Source organism: Notechis scutatus, chromosome 3 (assembly GCF_049901735.1).
Source record: "Notechis scutatus isolate UNSWTSFEM ecotype Mainland chromosome 3, rNotScu1.2, whole genome shotgun sequence".
NCBI lineage: Eukaryota > Metazoa > Chordata > Lepidosauria > Squamata > Elapidae > Notechis > Notechis scutatus.
Window position 1 is genome coordinate 178918201 of NC_142011.1, and position 23223 is coordinate 178941423.

The window sequence follows — 23223 nt, forward strand, 5'->3', positions numbered from 1 at the left end:
ATAAGGGTTTTTGAAGCCAAGTCCTAGAATTTGCTGCTATAGTTGTTAGAGGTTTACAAAGTTGGGAAAAAAGATGAACTTTCTTATTGTGAAATGGAGTTGTCTATTCTTCCAAAACATTTAATAAAAGCATCTCTTAAGAATAGTGGGGGTGGGCGAAACCCCTACATAAATGTCATAGTTCATGGACCCCTTCCTACATCAGGAAGACTGGTTTGGCAACTCTTTTCCAGTCCTCATTTGCCATATCCTTAATTTGCCTAATCCTAATCCTTATTTGCAAGCTGTTTAGCGTAAACCAGAATCTGAAGCTTTAATTATTGAATGTAAAACAGTCATAATTGCTGCAGCGGTGATCATCTGTAGTGATTTTAATCTGGTAGAGACCTTCGCTGGTTGTCAGACTTTTGGGGTTGACTCCAGGTCTGGCCCTCAAGTTCTAAAGTCATACAAACTATCCAGTAGAATGAGAACCGGACAGCACTGTCAAATTAAATATGCAGAAAGGTCTCTTGAGGGAATCCTTTTTGTGGAACTGTTAAGCATGCATGGAAGGCCATCTTTAATATGGTTTGTTGAATTGCTAACCATGGCTTAAACATTTAACATTTTTATATCTTTACCATTTTGTTACATGTTTTCCTGGTAATTTTATGGAATGGCAATAACAGCCCTCTACTTTCAGCTATAATCGTGATAGTTTTCTAAAAATGCCTGACAAATCTTGGCTATTAAATTTTGTATCAAGTCAAGCTAAATACTGCAATGTGTATGAAGAAGCAAACAAAAAAAAATATTTTCTTACTCTAACAACTTTCAAAAAGGACAAAGTTAGTTGAGTCACTAAAATGTATGTATTTGATCACTATAAATCTGAGTCTTTGATTTTCTGAATGTTTTGCCTACCAATCACATTTTATTACAAAAGTAGTTGATCATTGAGTGAAAAGTCATCCTTGGCATCATGCAGAACTGTTTCCTCAAATTAAACAAAATCTTAATGAACTGTTTTAATTAATGAATAGGAGTTAATGTTTTTATAATTAATTTATTTTCCCTTCCCTTCAATAGCTCAAAAGATCATACATAGCAATCCCTTTTCCAGATACCCTCTACACACACACACACACACATTTGTAAATTAGTTTGGGCTGAGAATGACTGATTTAAAATGTCTGGGTGAGCTTCCATGCCTGACTTTAACCCCTACATTTGTGTGTCAAGGAAAAAAGCAACACACGCTGAAGCTAGAAGAAAAATGAAGCCTTCTACAGATGCTAAGAAAAGCAGGTTTAATGAGCTGCTTGTTATTATAGCAACAAAATATTCACTGGTGAGAGAAGTCTGTGAATCTCACACTATCTAATTCTGCAGTATGATGACCTTCAATGTGACAATTTGATCAGAACTTCAGTAAGGTTCTATTAATAAAGAGATTGACAAAAACAGTGTACTGTGTCATGTCTTTATTGAATATATTAAGCCAACATTCACTGACTATTCTGGAAAAAGTATGTAAGGCCCTAGAACAAGCAGTTTTTCAACTCTTAACTTTAATGAAATGACAAATCAGATCTGTGTTTGGAAGGCTCTCCCACAAAAGATGGTGCACACATATTGGCTCCATCAGCACCTATTATTTATGAAACAGGTTTGTGAAAGTGAAACTTGTCTTGATCCAGAGATCTCTATGGACCTCAAAAAAAAAAAAATATTATTGAGGGTCATTAGAAAATCTTGATCAAACTTGGTTTCTATCATCCACATCATGCAGTTAATGATAATTGTATCTTCATAAATGGCTGTTCAAGAAAAGTCACTTCAAGATCAAGAAGCTATCTCTGGACCAGGATAACTTTTAGATACTAAGTTCCATTATCTGCATATTACCAGTTTCTACAAGAGAATGTCTCTGTGTCTATGAGCCAAAGCCTAAGCAAATATGAATCATGCAGTACAAAACTGATCCTAAATACATCTACAATGGATGCAGAAGAATGTTTGCATTTTGGAATTGTTTCTCTAGCGCAACTGAAATGGTATAGCAGAACTTGAAGTGAGTAGTTCACACAGCCTCAAAACATCAATGAGCTGAAGTAGTTTTGTAAAAAGGAGTGGGCCAAAATCTCACCCCACCCCAAGAGAGAAGTTTATTATTAGTTTTAGATCAACTTCAGCTCACGCTGCAGGTCATGTACTGCAGAATTATGAATGGTTAAACTTTCGTTATTGAAAGTTATATAACTAAAAAAGCCTCAGGTCATTTCGTAAACCTGACATATACTATAATCCAGCATCCTTTTCCCCAACTACACGCCTCTGAAGGAAATCCAGCAGAACACAAATATTTTGCTCTTTCCTTATCCTGGCATCTCCTATTCAATGATATGTTATCCCAGAACATGAAGATCCCAATAACCGCCATGACTAATAGTAATCATTGATGATCCTCCTTTGAAGCAGTTTAACCCTGACTAATGAATTTTGTAATCTTAATTCACTTAACTGTTTAAATTCAAGGCAGGAATGCATGGGTTATTTTTGCTCTTCCCCCTGCATGCTCACAGAATTGTATCTGGCTCTCTAACTGCAGTTTTCATAAATATTTTATTCTGAGTCATAACCAGTCATTTACTTCATTTTATATTAGACATTATTAAATATGGGAAGCCAATTACAGAAGTTCTAGTTTTTTTTTCTCAAAATGTCAAAAGCATAGAATGTAATTAAAAAGGTATGTTGCTTAAGATACCTGTTTGTGTATTTGAGAAATATGTTCCACCCAATGATTTTTCTCTCTTCTCAGTTTAGAATTTTCCAGCTCCACTTTGGTGTGTTGATTTTCTAAATCAATTAGTTGTGTATGAAGATGTTGCCTTTTGTGATCCATAGATTTTCTTTCTTGTAGATGAAGTAACTATTTGCAGTTATTTTGAAATATATTAATTAGTGTCTAAACCTCAATTTCATTTAAAAATGTCTACTTAATTGACATGCTTGCATTATAGGCTTCCTTGATTTTAATGGAGTAAGGAAGATTGTTCAGAAAGGATATATTTACATTTATTTTACATACATGTTACATTTACTGGCAATTCCTACAACAACATTGTAGACAATGATTCAAAGACTATCTTAATTCTAGCCTTAATTATGTTGGTATAATTATATACAATCTTAAACATGCTTCATGTATGGACAATGATTCAAAGACAAAAGTTATAAAACTAGCCTCACCTTGGGGAAAACAATATTCCATAGGGCAGTAGCCACAGGAGAGAAGTCCTGTTGCCTAGGGTCTGCCAAATGTAGCACTCTAGCTAAAGGGTCTCATAGCATGCCCTCTGTGTTGGATATGGGCACATGAACACATGTAATTAGGGAGAGGTAATCCCATGGAATGTAGGTCTTTAAAGGTCAAAAACAGCACCTTGAAATTTGATCTGGAAATAAACTGGCAACCAATGCAGCTCACCAAGCAGAAGTTTAACCTGTGTTCTACTAGGAACACACACATAACTAACATATTTTACACCAATTGAAACTTTTAGGTACTCTTCAAGGACAGAACCATGTAGAGCAGGGGTGTCAAACTGGCGGCCCAAGGGCTGGATGCATCATGCATTGGCCACGCCTACCCCAGCTCCGTGAATGTGAAAAACATCCTGAAATGTCACATGACAACAATATGAAACCGCGAGTTTGACACCTGTGACGTAGAATGCATTATTTGCAGCAATCCAAATCGGTGACTAGTGACTATGAGGAGATGCCCTCAACGTAGGAACAGATGCAACTGGCACACAATGTGAAGGCCCTTCTAGCTACAACTGCCACCTGCTCTTCAAACAGGAGTCATGATTCTAGAAGGACCGCAGATTGTCAAGCTGTCTGTCTGGGACAGTGTATCCCCATCCAGCATCAAAGATGGCATAGTTGTAAATCCAGTGGGTCCAAAAAACCAGAACCACCCAGTCTTAACCACACTTCAGTTGAAGCCAATTCCCCCCCCAACCCCCCCAACCCCAACCCCCCCCCCATCCAGATGCTCAGAGCCTTCAGGCACTGGGATAGGTCATATTCTACCAATGGAATTTGAATTACATGAAATATTGTTACAACCTGTTCCTGAGCTTTAAGAACTTTCTGTTTTAGGTTTTGTAACAGGGTCTTCAAGTGGGTGAGTTTCCGCTTAAGTTGCCATGTTTTATCTCTTCCTGATGCTAACTCAGACACTCTTCTTGAATAGGAAGATGTCTCCTCCTCTCTCAGCTGCCTTTCCTACAGCAATTATATGAGTTAGTGTATTAGTAAAAAGAATCATGGTATCTGTTCCCTTGATGTGCTGCTGCTATTTCTCTTCTTCACATAATTGTTATAAGACTGCAAATAATTAAATATCTACCATTTCTTTAAAGAAAAAAGAGCATGTTGTACATGCACTAGCACTACCTTGTCTGTAAGAAAGGGGTGAATATCTAGGAATACAACTGATTTCATATAGGCATCAAACTAATTTCAGTCTTCTCGTGCAAGAGATCAACTCAGAATTTGGTAAGAATTATTTTATTCACTGCTGCATGGAAGATAGAGGTTGAGAGACAAGATATCAGAAAGAATTGAGTTCCCTATCACTGAATCCTGAAAATATGAAGCAATGATTTTGGAAAATAGCAGTAATAATGTGCTGCTGATACAACTCCTAATCCATAAAATTCCTATTACTACTTTTCCAATCACAAGACATAATAGAATTCCTCTAAGAGTCCTCTGTTATTTTAGCCTTTATGGCTATTACTATAGTAAAATTCTTCAGATTTATAAAATTCTGTTATGTACTTGTGCATGGATCTGTCAATCAATGTTCTGGAAATTCATAATTTACAAAGAACACCAAATATTGGACTGAATTTTTTTGTGTGGTTTCTTTTAATTTTTTCAAGATTGGAATCTGAGGAACAGATGAGGCCTACCTGGTTTAGATGCTTGGTAACTTTCTGTATTTGAGCATGTAAAAGACTATTCTCCTTTGTCAGATGTCCACAATCTTCTGCCATCTTGTTGAGCAAATACTTATCTTCATCAGCTGAAAGCTCATTTTCCTTGAGGATCTGCCTTAATTTTTCAGCTTCCTCACTAAGTATAAATCATTTTAAATATTAGCTATCATGGGTCATTCAAAAATAAGATTCTTTTTTATTTCTATGCTACCACTATCTCTCCTGATTTTATAACTATACTATGCTATACTATAGATGATTATGCAGAAATGCTTAACTATCCAGTGTGAACAAGAGATACTGAATAGTTCTGAAAATATTAAAAGGTGGATAACACAAATGTCTTTACCTAAGTTCCTTAACAATAGTCTCTTGTGGAGATAGGGAGCTCATTGATAATTTCTCTTCTAAGCGATAGAGCAATGCTTGCAGTTGCGTGCACTGTGATCTGAGTTCTGAAATGTTTTTTTCCATGTCTTGGTACTGCCAATTCTTCTGCTGACACTAAATAAAACATATAATAAAATGAATGCTAAACATTCCCTTCCCTCAAGAATCATTAAGGATTCTTCTGGTGAGAGTATAGAGCAGGGGTGTCAAACTTGTGACAACACATTGTCATCATGGGATGTATTGCAACTCCTCCCCCCCTTTCGCTAAACCTGGGGTGGGTGTGGCCAGTGTATGATATATCTGGGCCGTGGGCCGCGAGTTTGACACCCCTGGTATAGAGTGATCCATTTCTAGCATAAGGAATATACATTTATTATCTGTTGCTTATATAGCATTTAGGCACTAACCTTCCAGATTGCCCATTTGTTGTCAGATACTGCATTTATCATAACTAGCATCTATGCATCTTGTTTCTTGTCTTTAAACCAAATTTCACCAGATTTCAATTCCAGTTTTACTAAAATGGGCACTCACTGCTGGAGGAGGTTGATGGGGTAAGAAAACTTCATCCCTGTCCATAATTCTAGAAGCAATATTCATTTTAATACTACAGCTAGCTCTGAATAATATCAATTTTAATCAATTTTCATTAGAGCAGACATGAACATGAATTTTAATGCTCAAAGCTTCCCATTAAACTAATGAAGGCTGTTGTTTCATGACAAGACTAAAGGCTTAATTGACAGAGAGCACTGACCATTTCATAGAACTAAAGTTCCAAAATCAATTTTCAGGAACTAAGAAATAATAACATACCGTATATACTCAAGTATAAGTCGACCCGAATATAAGCCGAGGCACCTAATTTTACACAAAAAACTGGGAAAACTTATTGACTCGAGTATAAGCCGAGGGTGGGAAATGCAGCAGCTACTGGTAAATTTCAAAAATAAAAATAATTAATTTGGGAAACGATCTCACTATCATGAAAGGTTTAATTGATTCACTAACCCAAAAGAAGAAGATGATGATGACAGCGGGAGGCAGGAGTCACTCTCTTCCCTCCCTCGGAGGCCCCCTGAGTCAGGAGTCACTACCGCTGGCGCGGCCCCAGTCCCGCCGCCTCGGGAAGGGAAAGGCAAAGCGCTTTTTGCCTTTCCCTTCCCGGCTGGGGCTGTTGGGAGTTGCTGCCGCCGGAGGCCGCGACTCCACACCATTTTTTTTTCAGAGGGGAATCTGACTCGAGTATAAGCCGAGGGGGATTTTTTCAACACAAAAAATGGGCTGAAAAACTAGGCTTATACTCGAGTATATACAGTAGGTTTATCTTCAAATAATCCGAGTCAGAAATTTTTACTTTATGTATGAGTAGGTCTACATAATGACCAAAGTTTTCAGAATTATATATATATTAAAGTTTGTACTTCAGAAAAAAAATGGAATTATATTCTTCAGAAATATTTGGATTAGCAAAAGCATGCTGAAGATACATAGTTTAAATAATTATAGGTTAGGTAATAAATACATATTTTCACTTTTAAGAAAGAATTGTCTATTCATCACTAGTCTCTCATTTTAAAATTAAAATTAATTCAACCATATATGCCTCTAACATAGCAATAACTCTTTCACAAATGCATTTGGTAAATGTCTTAACTGCAATAGCTTACTTTTGATTCCAAAAGACAGACAGCATGTTCTTTTTCTTTCACTGAATTCACATTCTCTTGCATTTCTCTCTGAATTTTTAGCAGTTCTGCTTCTTTGTGTGAAATGTCCTGGGTAGAGCGTTCAACCATTTTCTTCAGTTTTGAAACCTCCTCCATTAATAGCAGCTTTTCTTTAGCACTTGCATCTGCAGGAAATCATCAGGATCGCTCCACACATTTAAAATACGCCTGGTCTTTCTGTAAACATCTATTTCCTTTCTTGTATGACTGTTTAGTTGAATTATGACACTAAGCCTCCAGTTGTTTCTGAGGCTGGGATTCTTAAAGTACTTATTAGAAAAGATAACTTACTGAAACAAAGCAGACCTTACGTCCAGATAAAACATGCTTATAGTATGTGAAAAATGGAAATAAACAATTTTTGAATTGCTGCAGCACCTTATGAGCAACTTCTTGAAAATCACTAGGCTATTTTTGTTGTGTAAATACATACACAATATGTACAGAGTTATGTGTTTGTATTTTAGTGACCCTCAATCCAGGAAGATAGCTAGACAGCTTTGCACTCAAAATCTTGGAGCTCTATTTCCTTTTCCTTTTGCCTGGATTACTTCTTCCAACAGCAATGCAAATGGGAATTCTGGCTCTAGCAATCCGAGTCTCAATGTCCCCCATTATTGTGGTTTTACTGGGAAGGGAAATATCAGATTGTGATAGGTTTTTTTTTATAAAAGAGGTTGAGGGGCACTAGTAAATTCAGCCATGAATGGAGAATTCTAGAGCAGCAAGCTTGTACTAGGGAACTTTCCCTCTCATGGGAGAAGTATAGCAGATGTTGTTTAAAAAGTTTTAGAAAAGAACATTTAGTGCCTTAATCCAGCTAACTACCTAAGAAAGGAATGTTGTATGAGAAGTGAGTGGATAATCTTAAACAAGGCTTACAGACTGGCCCAATTTAGTAGTTTATAAACCATGATTTGGGATTGTAATGCAACATGGATTGATAGCATCTGCTCCAAAATGGGTATTCTAATAGACATCAAACAAATACTTGTATTCCCTAATCTAGAAAATGTTGGGAAGCCAGAATTCCTACACTGTTTAGAGCAGTGGTTCTCAACCTGTGAGTCGCGACCCCTTTGTGGGTCGAATGACCCTTTCACAGGGGTCGCCTAAGACCATCAGAAAACACATATTTTCGATGTTCTTAGGAACCGAGCCATAATTTTATGGTTGGGGGTCACCACAACATGAGGAACTGTATTAAAGGGTCACGGCATTTGAAAGGTTGAGAACCACTGGTTTAGAGTAACATTTTTCTCTTTATCCTCTGGATTTATAAACATGTTCATAAAAAAAGACAGCTTTGTTTGTTATTACAAGTGTGATTGTAACACAAAGCTCCTGTGTCTTGTAAAGCCAGATTTCCCCAATTTCTGATAATCCATTATCAGAATATAGAATATACTCACATTCTGTACTGCAATACAGAATATGGCTGTATTTTAGATAGTTGTTTACAAATATATACATTCAACAGTGATCCAGTTCATATTCATAAATTTAGCTTAATAGCAAGAATGACACCCCACAAGAAGAAGAGTTTTTCATTACCAGACAGTATTTGAAGACGTTTGTGTATTGCTTGAGTTTCAGTTTCATAATGCTTGGTGCTATTTTCTTTCTTTGCTATATCTGTTTCTGTTCTGTTTATGGTAGCTTCCAGTTCCTTTGAAAATATGCAGTCGATTAATTTCATGCAAATGCATTTGCTTAAAAGACTAGGATAAAAGCTGACTAGTATATCAATTAAAAAACAAGTGAGATCCTCCTCAAATTACTGCCAACTAGAGACTTAAGATTTTATTTCCCATCATTCACAATCAACATGGCTTAACAGTTGAAGTCAAATGTCCCAAACAATATCTCACTGCAGAAGATCTACACAAATTCTTAACAATTCCAAGAAACTCACATCCATGTTACTTTCTGTACCCTTCTGTATTTGTATTTCTTTACTCATCAGTCTCCTGAACAAGTCCTATCCTTTCTGTATTGGGGAAGATATGTTATCTATAAAATAAATTTTAACAAGTGGAGTGTTGGAATGTTTAAGTTTGGAAGAAGAAACATCATTAATCCACACTATGCTGCTGATGCTAAACTGATAGCTGAAAATACAATGATTTGCATATATATATATATTTGTTTTCTTAAGTTTTCGCGGGTACTTACATGTATGGTATTCAGCTTTGTTCGGGTATTTTCCCATGTCATTATAGTTGTGCTTTTAAAGTTGTAGCACAGCGTTTCGGCAGAATCTCATCTGCCATCATCAGGCTTCTGTATTGTGTTAATCTGTGAGTCAGACTTTTACAGACGAACACAATACAGAAGCCTGATGATGGCAGATGAGATTCTGCTGAAACTTTAAAAAGCACAACTATAATGACATGGGAAAATACCCAAACAAAGCTGAATACTATACACGTAATAGAATGAATATATATATATATATATATATATATATATATATATATATATATATATATATATATATATATATATATATATATATCTGCAGATGATATATATATTGCAATGAAAAATAAATGGAACGAAGATTAAATTAAAGTAATCAAACTAGTATGTGGTCACTAAGAATTGACACTTATTGATGCCACTGAATCCTCAAGAAATTAGGAAGATCAATGTCATATTAGATTAGCTTGTTTACATATATACAGTACTCAGTTTAACTGAAACACAGTTTATTAACTTGATTACCTCAATTTACATAATAGGCAGAAACTTTAACTAAAGTGGCTGCACATCAATCCATAAACCAGTGAAGAAAAGGCATCAAATTAAGGAATAAATAAACACTATGGGATTATCTACCTAAGTATTGCTCTATAAGCAATTACAAGGATGGGTTATTTCTACAAACAGATAATTATGCGATGTTGTAACTAATATTTATGATTTAAATAAAATGAAAAGACCTAGTGCAATCACACAGAGTGTTCCTATAGATGCAAAGTTATCCTTGATAATTTTCCTTTCAAATGAACAACATGCTTTATTAAACTGACAGATTTATTTTTTAGAGAGGGTATCTTAACGATGCCTAGATAAATGCCAACTTAAAAGCAACATGAAGATGCTGTAGAAAGAGCATCTCATATGACCACAGAAGCCTGGGGTGATCGTTGAGGATACTCACATTGGAATAGCAATGTAAGAGAACCAAATAAGCCCTTAACAGAAGTTACCTTCAGTGTTTGTGATAGCACTGTGGCTTTTCTAGTAACTTTAGGTGGGATTTGTGTAGCATTCTTAGCCTTCTCTCTAGTTCATGGTGTATGATTAAGGAACAAGATATGATGTTTGAAAGATGAATTCCTGGTTTCAGAAATAGGGTAATATCAGAAATATGTTAATAATCTTAAGTCATCATATGAATTTGCTATTATCTTCATAAAAATATGATCTCAAAAGAATCCAGATTAAAAAATGCTGAATTTCTGTATGGGTGATTTTGGCACTCCTTTCGGAGCACTAAATATACATGATTTACATTTTTGAGGTGGGACTTAATGTAAGTTTTCTTCAATTGTCCTAGAAATAATAAATTACTTTTTAGTTTTTTTGTAAAAAAAAAAAAAAGTATCCATCTACGTGCAATATAAAGGAGGATATAAAGGTACTATTTGGTCTCCAAACTTGCATTGTTCTCTTGTATTATTGAAAACTGTTCTTACATATAAACAGGTATTGGTCATTTCATTTGAATATGAAATACAATAAAGGAATTAAATGCTTTTTCTTCCCTACCAAAGAACAATTCTGTATATAACTGAGAAATGCAGGGGAGATGAATGCTTAGGGGTTAAATTTTAGATTTGTTCTATTGTTAACCAAGCCTATAACTGTATTGTAAATACAGTGGAAAATAAAGTAAGGATATATGATTCTTACAGCTTTTGAAGCAGAAAATGATCATAATCAAGCTCCCCCAACTAAAAAATAATAATTTTAATTTATTAAAGTGAAGCATAACCCTCTCACTAATATGTTCTATTGCCAATAATATCTCGTTGATATTTAAAAATGAATATTTTGAGCAGCTGAGGCCTATTGCATTGTTTGGACCAATACTTACCGTATATACTCGAGTATAAGTCGACCCGAATATAAGCCGAGGCACTTAATTTTACACAAAAAAACTGGGAAAACTTATTGACTCGAGTATAAGCCGAGGGTGGGAAATGCAGCAGCTACTGGTAAATTTCAAAAATAAAAATAATTAATTTGGGAAACGATCTCACTATCATGAAAGGTTTAATTGATTCACTAACCCAAAAGAAGAAGATGATGATGACAGCGGGAAGCAGGAGTCACTCTCTTCCCCTCCCTCGGAGGCCCCTGAGTCAGGAGTCACTACCGCCGGCGCGGCCCCAGTCCGCCGCCTCGGGAAGGGAAAGGCAAAGAGCTTTTTGCCTTTCCCTTCCCGGCTGGGCTGTTGGGAGTCGCTGCCGCCGGAGGCCGCGACTCCACACCATTTTTTTTTCAGAGGGGAATCTGACTCGAGTATAAGCCGAGGGGGATTTTTTCAGCACAAAAATTGGGCTGAAAAACTAGGCTTATACTCGAGTATATACAGTATTTGTTCTGGAATAAGCCAAAGCTAAGTTGGGAGGAGCTTTTGATTGTGCAATGTAGGAACTGTTCAGGATGAGTTGGGTTCAGGATGGTTCCTACAAAGGCAATGTTCCATTGCTCCAAATGGAAGGCAAAAGTTGACTTTGAAGGTCTCTGTTCCCACCACAGGAAAGATCTATTCAATTGGTGCATCACAGGTGCTAGATGCAGTTTATTGGGATCCAGGGGAAACTTGGGACTATTCCTAAGTCTCTAATAAGTGGTTTGAGTGAGGTTGTAGTCACTGTCCGGAGTAAGAGTGTATCAACCACCTGTGACCAGATAGCACATGTGTGAACCCTCAGCTCATGAAACTTCTCTAATGCTTCCTGAGATGAAGCAGCAGAAGAGATACCCCAAACACCACCTGAAGAGTGAATCCAGTAGAACACAGGTAACAGCCACGGTACTTTTCTGGGTCATTTTTTGAGGGTTGAGAATAAGGGCAAAGTGTTGCAACAGTCTCCTTCGTTCTTCAGTTGAGTTTCCAGGTGATTTTGATGGAGAAAAGAGATCTAGCCATAGACTGCAGATTTGCAGGGTTTCTTAAGGTTCTTCTCTCTCTGCTCCTATTTAATATACATGAAACCAGTAGGCAAGTCCAGCCATCAATATGAGGTTAAGTATCATCAACGTTGTATCTCTTCCCCAGCTGACATTTATTTTTCCAGTATCTGGAGGCTATAGATATCTGGATGGGGAGAAACACGTTTTGCTTAATCTAAACAAGACTGAGCGGCTCTGGGTTTTAGGCCCCATGGATCTGAAGACTTTCTCTATTTACTTCTAGATGAGATTCTATTCCCCTCAGACAGAACTGATGTGCAATCTGGCGGTGATTTTGAGTTGTGGCTCCTGTTAAAAGAAGAGGTGGCAGTAGTGGTCAAAAGGACCTTTCTACAACTATATATTGTATGCCAGTAGAATCTCTTCCATGATCAGGATGCTTTGCTCATGGTTGCCCATATTTTCATTACCATCCACTTGGACTATTGTAACACTCAGCATATGGGGCTACCTTTGAATACCATCCAGAAGTTACAATTGGTCCAGAAGAAACTAATATGGATAAAGGCACCAATGTAACATTGCTATTACACTATTACACTATTTCTACAGGCTCTGGGTGCAATTTAAGGTACATATGATTACCTACAAAAACCATTATAGCACAAGGCCATGTTATTTGTGGGATCCCCTACCTAATACACGGGCAAACAACCGATACAAACTCAAGGTAAACCGCTCCAAACTCGACTGCAGAAAATACGACTTTAGTAACAGAGTAGTCAATGCCTGGAATGCCCTAGACCTCAAACTGTCTACCGTGGACATCACCCCATTCTTAAGAGGTCCTTAAAGGGGCCTGTATAAGCGCACCAGCGTACCTACCGTCCCTGTCTTACTGTCCTCATCTGTATTTACTTCTTTTGTTCCTGTTTATGTTCATATTTATACTTGTTATCTTGTACATGTTTGACAAACAAATAAAAAAAAATTATGTCTGCTCATCCCATGAGGTCTGACAAACTGGGCATGCTTCAGGTCCTCTCCATGACACAATGCCATCTGACATGATTTCTCTGTCATGGTGCCTGTCCTTTGGAACACATACTCCTCAAGATTCAGATGGCCTAACCCTGCTGACCTTCCACAAGGGGTTAAAAACTTGGTATTTCCTCTGGGAAATGAGTTAAGAAATTAGATTAGACCACCTGGAAATAAAATAATAAAATTGCATGATCTTAAAAGGATATAGATAAGCTGTCTCATATTCTAGTAAGCAGATTTGTTTTTGCAGATTCCTTATGTATTCAGCTTCAAATGAATTGACGGCATTCATCTCACTAAAAAGAAAAAAGTGCAAACATACATTAATGTATCAGTAGCCATTTTCATCTCTTTTGTATCAGGAAACCAATGAAGTTTTTTCAAAGCTTCCAAATGAATATTGCCTTATCTTTTCTTATATACATAACATTATTTTTTATACATTTATGCAATTTATAGAGCACTTTTAATTATAAAGTAAAAGTAAAATAAAAATGAAAGGCAGTTTGGTGTAGTAGTTAAGGAATCAGGCTAGAAACCAGGAGACCCCCAAGTTCTAGATCTGCCTTAGGCACAAAGCCAGCTGGGTAACCTTGAGCCAGTCAGTCTCTCTTAGCCCTAGGAAGCAGGCAATGGCAAACCACTTGTCAAGAAAACTGCAGAGACTTGTCTAGATAGACCCTGAAAATTGAACAAGATTGAACAAAAGGAAAAAAGTAAAACATAGACAAATAACAAAAAAAGGTATCATGAGTGGCACATCAACAGATCAATAGATGTTGATGATAGACAGACAGACAGATAGAATAAATAGATGATAGATAGATAGATAGACTGGAGAGAGAGAGGCAGAGAGAGAGACAGAGAGACACAGAGAAACAGAGAGAGACACACAGAGAGAGACAGAGACAGACAGAGACAGAGAGACAGACAGACAGACAGAGACAGACAGACAGAGACAGACAGACAGACAGAGACAGATGAACAAAGTAACCAACCCCATCCCTTCCACATTCAATAGGGGCTCAACTTATCCTGCCCCAAGCCTGGGAGAATAACCAGGTCGTTAATAGCTTCATGCAACATCCTCAGGATGGGAGCCATTCAAATCCCTTGGGTGAGGGAATATTATTCCAGAGTGAAAGCACCTAACAGAGAAGGCATTCTTCCCTGCTCCCACTAGATTTACCTGCCTGATTGATGGGGCTTAAGCAAAGGCATTCTTCTGAATAGATATGTAGAAGACTGAAGTGCATATGCTGCTTAAGTTTAAAATTGGATCTGCCCAAGGGTTTAATTACGGACAAATAGCCTGAGTTGAATCTTTCTTATGATTTGTCTTAACGCTAAGTTTGTACAAGGCTGATGTTCTTTTGCTACGTTCATTTTGTATTTCATAGAATTTCATGATGCATGTCTGCTACATTCATTAATATTTTGTTGATGACTAAGCCCTTGTTTGGAGAAGTACTGTATATTTAGAGAAGATTATTTGTGTGTGGTAGCATTTAACTTGCTCAGGAATAGGAACCTATTGCTCTGCTCTGCCTTTCCTGCCTGAGACTCCTAAATGTACCTCATTATCTGTTATGTGACACTGAATGCTGGATTAGATAGCCATGATCCTGCAGGGCCCTTCTTATAATCTTAAAAGGACTTCCAACTACGCTTGAAGAGACACGGATTGGATCAGGCTGTCAATCATCTCTCTAGCAATCCAGTGTTAATATTTTATACCTCAGTCATTCATTTTTGACTCAGTATTAGAAACCCAATTATTCCGTTACATAGAAAGCAATCATAGCAATGCTAGTTCAGAAAGAATCCCAAACTAAAATTAGCTAAAATCTTTATGGGAACCAGGCAAGATTTCAAAATTCTCCAGGATTTTTTCTCAAACTATTGCAAAAAGAGAGCAAGGGGAAGAAAGAAGTCCCAAGTCTAAGAAACAGATGTGCTGGCTCAGCTCTGGAGCACCAGACTAGAGTCATTCTCAAAGTGAAGACTGGAGAGTAAATGGATGAGTAAGTACAGTAAGTGCGTATTGTTGGGGGCAATATGCTGACTCTGTAAACCACTTAGAAAGGGCTGTAAAGCACTGTGACATGATATGTAAGTCCAAGTGCTATTGCCATATTGGTGCAGCTATTAACAGAGGAAAAGAGACAACAATATCCAGTTTGGAGTTTGATGACCCAACCACCTTTTTACAGAGCCCACCCATTTTCCCTCCTGGCGCTTCAAACTTCTGAGCTTGGGTGTCCTGAACTGATTCAGGAGGCCAAATAGCTCTCCAGCCTTGTCGAGGTCACGACACTCGCACAAGAATCATGGTCCTTCCTTTCTGGTTTTGGAAGCGCCAAACTCAAATCATTCCTTCTCCAGTTGAGAAACTGAGCAAGCAAGAGGTGGGAACAAACGACTCTTCCCCGTAGCTAGACCGGAATGTGAACCTCTCAATCACCCCAGGTCAGTTTCAACATTAAACCCCAGAAACACATCTTGTCTCCTGTTGCCCACTTCCTAAAGGGGTCTCCAACCTTGGTGACTTTAAGCCTGGTGGACTTCGACTCCCAGAATTCCCCAGCCAGCAAAGCTGGCTGGGGAATTCTGGGAGTTGTAGTCCACCAGGCTTAAAGTCACCAAGGTTGGAGACCCCTGTGGATATAGGACAAAAACGATGCTCAAGGAAACCTGAGCAGATTTTGGAGGTTCGGCTTTTCACTCTGCCTCCTTGGAAAAACGCCCAGCAGCCACAAAGTCCCCCACCTACCTCACCTCTTTCTCGAAAGGGGAACCTGCAGCTGCGGCTCGGTGGGAAAAAGCCCTCCCGCGCTGGCTGGAGCGACTCCTGTTTGTCGGCTGGTGCCATAGAAACCTTTTCCTTCCCTCCCGCCCCTCGTCACGCGCAGACTCCTAGGAGCATGCCGGAAGGATGTTTAAAGAGTTCGCGGAGCAAGGCAGGAGGTGGTTTTCTCCGTTTAGCATGGGGGTCCCGGAAGATCCCGACGTCCGTGGCGCTCCTGCTGTAGTTAGTACAGTTTTCCTCTGCTGGAGGCTCGCCGGACAGCCCACCTGGGCTGGGAATCCTGGGAGTGTTAGCCAGCAAGCTGGTGGGGTTAAACTTTAAGCAAGAGACGCCCTGTGAGTCTGGGTTATAGGTAGCCAAGCTTTCGCTTCCCCTAGACAGGTGTCCTGGCACTTTAAGCTTTGGACTTCACTCCCAGAATCCTAGCAGCAAACTGGCTGAAATCTGGGAGTAAGTCCCAACTTAAAGTTGCACCCTGCCTAGACTAAAGAGATCTATGGCGATCGAAAATGTCCGACGTTCTGTGAAAAGATCTTATTGCCGGTGGGGAATAGTAACGTTTCCAGATGATTAGCTAGTGGGATGAATAGTAGTGCCTTTAATGTTGTTTTTCAACCCAAGCTTTAATGTGAAGATGATGTTGTCAAATCGTGTTTCACACTAATCCTAACAACAACAGATGCTCCCTCGGGAATTTCTTTTTGGTTTTGTGCCTGATCTATTTAAATAAACAAAACTCCAAAAAAAATACCCCATGCAGAATGTGTTTGTAAAAAAAATAATACCCCATACAGAATGTGTTTGTCTTAAAGCTAACTGAAAACAGCGATTTAATGTATGAATGTATTTATGGTGATGACAATTCTGCCACATTATTTTTTCTCTGTCAAGCACTTGCTGGCTAATAAAAACAGAAAGCATACTTAAGACATTTCTGTATATTTCCAAGATATTTCCAGTCCTTGGATTTGCAGTCCTTGGAGCCTGCTGATCTAACTCAACTGCTAGTAACATCCGTGTGGAATGTGGAAACAAGGCTTATAGTTTATAATGGGGTTTGCTTCCGTGTGTTTGTGTGTGTGAAAGACAGAGAGAGTGAAAGGCCGAGATTAGCCGGGAGATTAAAATGTGACTGATTAGTTGTGCTGCAGGTTTGTGAACCAGTCATATTAGTTCATGGTTCAAATCAAGTAAGAGGATTAAGAAACTCTGGGTTTAAAAAAACAAAAGAAAAAACAATGGGTCATCATTGAAGAGCTTGAGCAGTGTGCATGTGTGCGTATAAGATTTTTCTTACAGGCTAAATTTTCAGTAGAAAGAATGCATCACTTGAGTATAGTATGTGCTGTTTTTGACTGAACAAGTGGGAGTTTTATTTTCATGACTGATTCTGTCTGCATATCATCTGGTTCAAGAAGCTAGATTTAAAAAAATGTGCAGTTACACTTTTAACAGTTGTGCTGATGTAGGAATTTGTCTAAGAAGTTGCAACCACTGAAATTCCCTCTTCACAATAGAATGTGATCTCAGAATTGAAATGAAATTGGGCTTAAGCAGGTAATGCTGATTATTTAAGGTGCCAGAATTCTACAGAAGGGATATCTTTAGCCTGTAGTGAGTTGCAATACTGACAGAGAATGACAATCATAACTCTACACACAGACAGTCCCAGCGCCTCAGCTAAATAGTACGCTGTGGTTGGTCCATAACTGGGTGCATATTTACATGAAAAGTCTTCCCATCCACCATAAAAATACATTCTTTCCTATATACCAGTGGGGAACAAATTGTAAGTATTTACTTTGCCCACTTTGGTGGCATATCTTTTGATTGTCTATGGAGATTCTCAATCATCAAGGTCATGGTTGTCCCAAAGGTGTTTTTTGAAGGAGCAACTGGACTTTCTGATTTTTCTTTGAAGACATTTCACTTCTCATAAGAAAAAGTATCTTTGGGACATATTTTCTGATACAAGGAGCCCTGGTGGTATAGTGGTGAGAATACAGTATTGCAGGCTAACTCTGCCCACAGTAGGAATTCGATCCTGACCGGCTCAAGGTTGACTCAACCTTCCATCTTTCCAAGGTTGGTAAAATGAGGAGCCAGATTGTTGGGGGTAATATGCTGATATTTGTAAACAGCTCAAAGAGTGTTGTAAAGCATATGGAGCGGTATATAAATCTAAGTGCTAGTACTGTATTTTCTAATACAATGATTTTGTATTTTGGTCCCTTTACTGAGTCCTGTTGCATAGCTGCCCTGCAGGATGGGACAAACTATAGTGAGGGCACGAGGCACTGTTGTAAGGTTGTGACATTCTAGTAAAGTTGCAACAGGCACACCAGCTGAAGCAGGGCATACCCCCACCACCCAGCTAAAGGCTCCACCTGCCATTTAGCAGGAGCCATGACCAAGGGTCATAAACCTCTTTGAATGGTAGTAGTGCCACTCCATCAAGAAGCAATATTGAAGACATCAGAAACCCTTGATGGACAGATAGTCCAGAAGGATACCATGTTCTATGATATTGAAGGCCATTGAGGAGTCAAGAAAAGAAATGACAGATATACTGTCCCCAAGCTGCTCTTACTAGAGATAATCCAAGAGTATAGCCAATGCCACCTCAATCCCATCCCAGGAGGGCTAGAATCCTGACGGAAAGGTGTCCAAACAATCCACTTCTTTCAGAATTCTTTGAAGCTGCTGCACAGCCACATTCTCCACAGCCTTCCCCAAAAAGAAAAGATTGAATACTGGACAAAGTAATGGTCTCTTGAAGAAGGATGGACCATCACTGCCTTAAGAGATGGTGGCACCAACTCTGGTCTTAAAAAGTAATTAACTTCCATCAAGCCACAACCATAAGTCACCTCTCAGGAGGCCTTAGCCAATCAGGAGAGGCATAGATGTAACACAGAGGTGGCTGAGCAAACAGCCTTCAGAGCCCTGTCCATTTCATCAGGTCCAACAGAATCAATTTCTTTCCAGATAACTGAACTAGGCCTCACCTCAGTCACATCTGCAAGACCTGCTACAGACAAAATTCAGTTTAGATCAAATTTATCTATCAGATGCCTTGGGAATTCTTCAGTGTAACTTATAGGTGAACCTCAAGCCATCCTGTCCAGGATTCAGAACCTCACGAACGAGGCATCCATGGATGCAATAAAGGCAGGGGAAAATGGCTGCCCTTCCCCCAACAAGGGAGGCTCTAATAGCAGGTCTTGCTTGTGTTTGGTTAGATTTGCATCACATTGTCTACTTGTGGCAGTCCAAGCCTTTCTCCACCTGCTTTATTTCTTTCCAACTATTTTGTAAACCAAAGAGGGTTCTAGATCTTGGGGTGGGGAAAGGCTTCTTGTGCACAATCTGATCAAGAAGTCTCACCACCCTTTCATTCCAGGTAGCCACAACAGCCTTGATCAGACTGTGTAGCAGACTCTCAAGAACAACCCTAAGCTCCATTTGAACCAAACCGTGTCCATCCGTTGTCTGAGTTGACCAATGTAATAGGACACGCTTCCCTGTAATGGAGGGCAGTGGAGCAGTGCCAGAGAACTGCAGAGACTTTAGAAAATGATCTAACCATGATGGTGAAACAGAAGACTTCCCCAATGCCACATCATGCTGCCAGTGCTCCAACACGAACAACTGAACATGTGAACGACCACTATTATGCAAAAATGATCTGAAAGTCCAACAAATTTGGAGGCTGAATATTTCTAAAGACAGCATAATAGCATTGATATTACATGTCCTCATTTCTTATTTTGAAAATATTTTGGAATCCCCTCCCTAACCCATCAACCCTTCCAGGTCCGAAAAGGCTTCAGTTACCAGAATTATTTGATTGTGTTTGGAATTCTGAGAATTGTAATGTCAACAGACAGAAAGTGTCATAAGATTGGAGAAACACATGTTCAGGGTTAGCTTTAGCTTTCTATCTGCCACCCTTGTAAAATTTGAGCCACAATGAGAATATGCCTGTGTTCATGCAAAATAGTTTTTCATTAGTTTACAAAGTGCAAAATACAAATACATGCTTTATTTCAGATGCCTACATATCTGTGTTGGGTTTTTTGGCAATGATACAGAAGTGGTTCACCATTCTGTTTTTTCACAATATTTTTTATTAATGGAGGAAGCCTTAGTTCAGCCCACAGTCCTGAAATTTTTCTGGTAGACTCCTACACAAATATTAATGAGGTCTGACGTCTGCTTAGCAAAGCCAGCTATATGCCATTGTATGAGGTTTTGCTTTCTTAAATTAATCCAATCTTGTCATGAACCATAAATTGACCACATGAATTGGGTTCATAAAATATGGTTAGGTAGTCTGAAATTCAATGCATTCTATAGATGCAGGTTTAGCTTCAAAAAGAATTTTCAATAGATTTTTTTAAAATGTAGAATACCTATGTTTGCAATCAATCCTTTCTCTCCAAAGTATTTGACTTTGCCTTCTTGCAAGTCAATGTTTCTGATAAATGAAATGTATCCGTGCTCTTGTTTCCAAAGTGTGCATTTAATTATTATTTGTATGTGTGTATATCTCAGGCTGGTAACCAATAACCAGCAACTATTTGTGCTTATTAATATGAATACACTACAATAGTATAATACTGGAAAGAATGGCAAGACAAAACTCTCCAAAGATACCACATAAGAAGCTGCTCAATCAGGCTGACAGAGTAAGAATTCAACAATGTTAGATGACCACAGATGGCAGGACTTAACTTTTGGTCTCTAGACTGCCTTCTAGTAATTGTCTGGAGATTTGCAACCCAAATGTGCAATGCATCCCAAATTATGGACCTTGAATTGCGAAGATGTACAACAAAGACTTTGTATGTGACTTTATGTAGGGCCATCAAGATATTTCCTGTGTTCTAAATTTTATATTTTGAATCTTCTTGCTATGTTATCCTGTTTTATTTCACTCTGAACCAAGAGTTGCTGTTTCCATTTTCCATCTGCAAAAATGGTGATTCACAACTGACTCACCCCACAAAAGGGATACATCAAGAGGATTTTTTTTTGAGAATGCTATATAATTCTTATAGCATAGCTGTATAACATAAAGACCAAGAGAGCAACACAGACATCTGTTTTCTTTTCCCTCCCATTAAAAAGTTAAGAATAAATAAAACTTACTTTGTCAAGCTTTCATTAAGCTTGAAATGAAGAAATGGTGCTGAGGTCCAACTTCCATCAATTTATGGCCAATGATAAGGAATGACAACAATTGTGGTTTAACAGTATCTAGGCGCCCACGTTTGCCATTTTTTGCTTTAGGTGGATTTTGTTGGCATCTAGAAAGCTTCCTTGTTCCGTTAGCTTAATCCTATTTACTTTGATTGGCAATGGTTATCCATGGATTCAGATAGGACTGTTCAAGCCAGATTTCTAAATCCCAGGCATTGTGTACATAGTGCATCTGCTATAGCACTGAACACTGACTTTGTTTTAATGTTTTATCCCTCTACTGGTTATATTGAAGGGACACATGGTAAACAAAATAGTGGTTACCAAAATAATTTTTAGTGCACATACACTAGAGCTCCGTCTGATCATGGTGTTGAATTTTGATTAAACAATTGCCGTGATTTGATAACATGGATTCCAGACCAGCTCATGTGATAGAGCCTCATTCATTATCCCTTATAACTCTCCCTTTGATGGCTCTTAACCCTTCCAAAGCATCAGTCATGCCCCGAACCAAAATAATCTCAATTTTTGCATAACGTTTTACTGTGCTTTGTTTGTCTTTGGTCAAGCATTGGGTCGAGTTATCTAAAGGATCGTCTGTCTTTTACAGTTTCTACTCATCTCATATGATGCAACGAAGTTAGAATGTTCTGGGTCCCTTGATTAAACAGTGACATCTGTTGTGACTCATGAAAAAGGAGTAATGTGTTACAGTACCTGTATCTTGATATGATATCTCTCCTGAAATCTATATGATCCTCCACCCTGTCTTTATTTAAATGAACTCTTTGAGAGCTCTTCCCCGAGGCTTTGGGTGGAGTGAATGGTGCACCTCTTACAGAAGATGGGTTTATTAGCCTTGTACTATTTTTACTGGATAATTGTTTTCTGCATTGTTTTGTACTTCATTGTTTTAAATTATCTTATACCTGCCTAGAGTCATGATGGCATTAGATGGCCTATACATACATTGAAGGTAGTTAAAATGTGAAATGTAAAACATATACAGACATATTGATTTGAGCAACTGGTAAAAATTCCTTCCCTTTTTTGTTGGAAAATGAATTGGAAAGTAATGTTGTGTATTCTTTTTATGCATATCTGGATTAACATGCCATGTAACTTATCCATCATTTGCTATCATCCCACTCCAGGTTAAAGAACTTGTGTATGTGAATATTGTGTCTGTTCAAAGATTCCAGGCATGCATGTGACTCTCAATAATTATTAGCAAATTGTAGCATTTAATGTTATAGCAGAGAAAAATGATAAACATTTTTTTCTTCCATTCTGTCATGTCCAATCCAGGAACTTATCCAGGCAGTCTCCGAGAATAAAAAGCATAGGTGGATCATTAATTGTATTTAATATTGATTAAAGATGAAAACAAAATCATACCACTTTTGTCCTGTTTTTAAGTAGTATTTTTGGGGAGAGCAGCTCCTGACAAACCCGTCAAGAGCCAAGTGTAACTTTTGAAGTCAGAAAGCACAATCTTGAGTCTAACTCACCCACCACCAAACAGCCTGTGCAGTTTGACTTTTAAAAGACTGTAGCCATACTTGTCGCCATAGGAGGGCACACTGTTATAAACATTGCCCAACATTTAAATAACTGACTTTTAGAAATTTAAACTGGGAGCTGAAATGACTGAAACAATAATGATGCCTTCACTGACACATGCAACTTGCTTTCTGATTAAATATTTGGATTATTGATAAATGCAATTCCAACTACAGACCTGGCACAATGCAAATGAATGGTAACATGGTAGTAATGTTGAAAGACTTCAGTGGTAGCACCCTGTTTTTGTCTTTAGCTATAGAAAACATGTCTCTGTCTTGTGTCTATATTAAACTATCTCATAATGAAAGGATTTTACCTCAAA

General features: G+C 38.2%; 1 protein-coding gene across 1 annotated transcript in view; it reads right to left on the reverse strand.

The window, feature by feature from the left end:
- Positions 1-16274, reverse strand: part of LOC113428838 (uncharacterized) — a 19798-nt gene extending 3524 nt beyond the window's left edge. Inside the window, exons 1-9 of the mRNA XM_087961930.1 lie at positions 16097-16274; positions 13525-13614; positions 10339-10417; positions 8678-8792; positions 7064-7248; positions 5350-5504; positions 4974-5136; positions 4123-4281; positions 2753-2917 (exon numbers count right to left, since the gene is read on the reverse strand). Of these exons, the coding sequence (XP_087818056.1) occupies positions 2753-2917; positions 4123-4281; positions 4974-5136; positions 5350-5504; positions 7064-7248; positions 8678-8792; positions 10339-10417; positions 13525-13610 (1107 nt within the window). The 5' untranslated portion in view covers positions 13611-13614; positions 16097-16274. The remainder of the gene's footprint in view (positions 1-2752; positions 2918-4122; positions 4282-4973; positions 5137-5349; positions 5505-7063; positions 7249-8677; positions 8793-10338; positions 10418-13524; positions 13615-16096) is intronic.
- Between the last annotated feature and the right edge of the window lie 6949 nt (positions 16275-23223).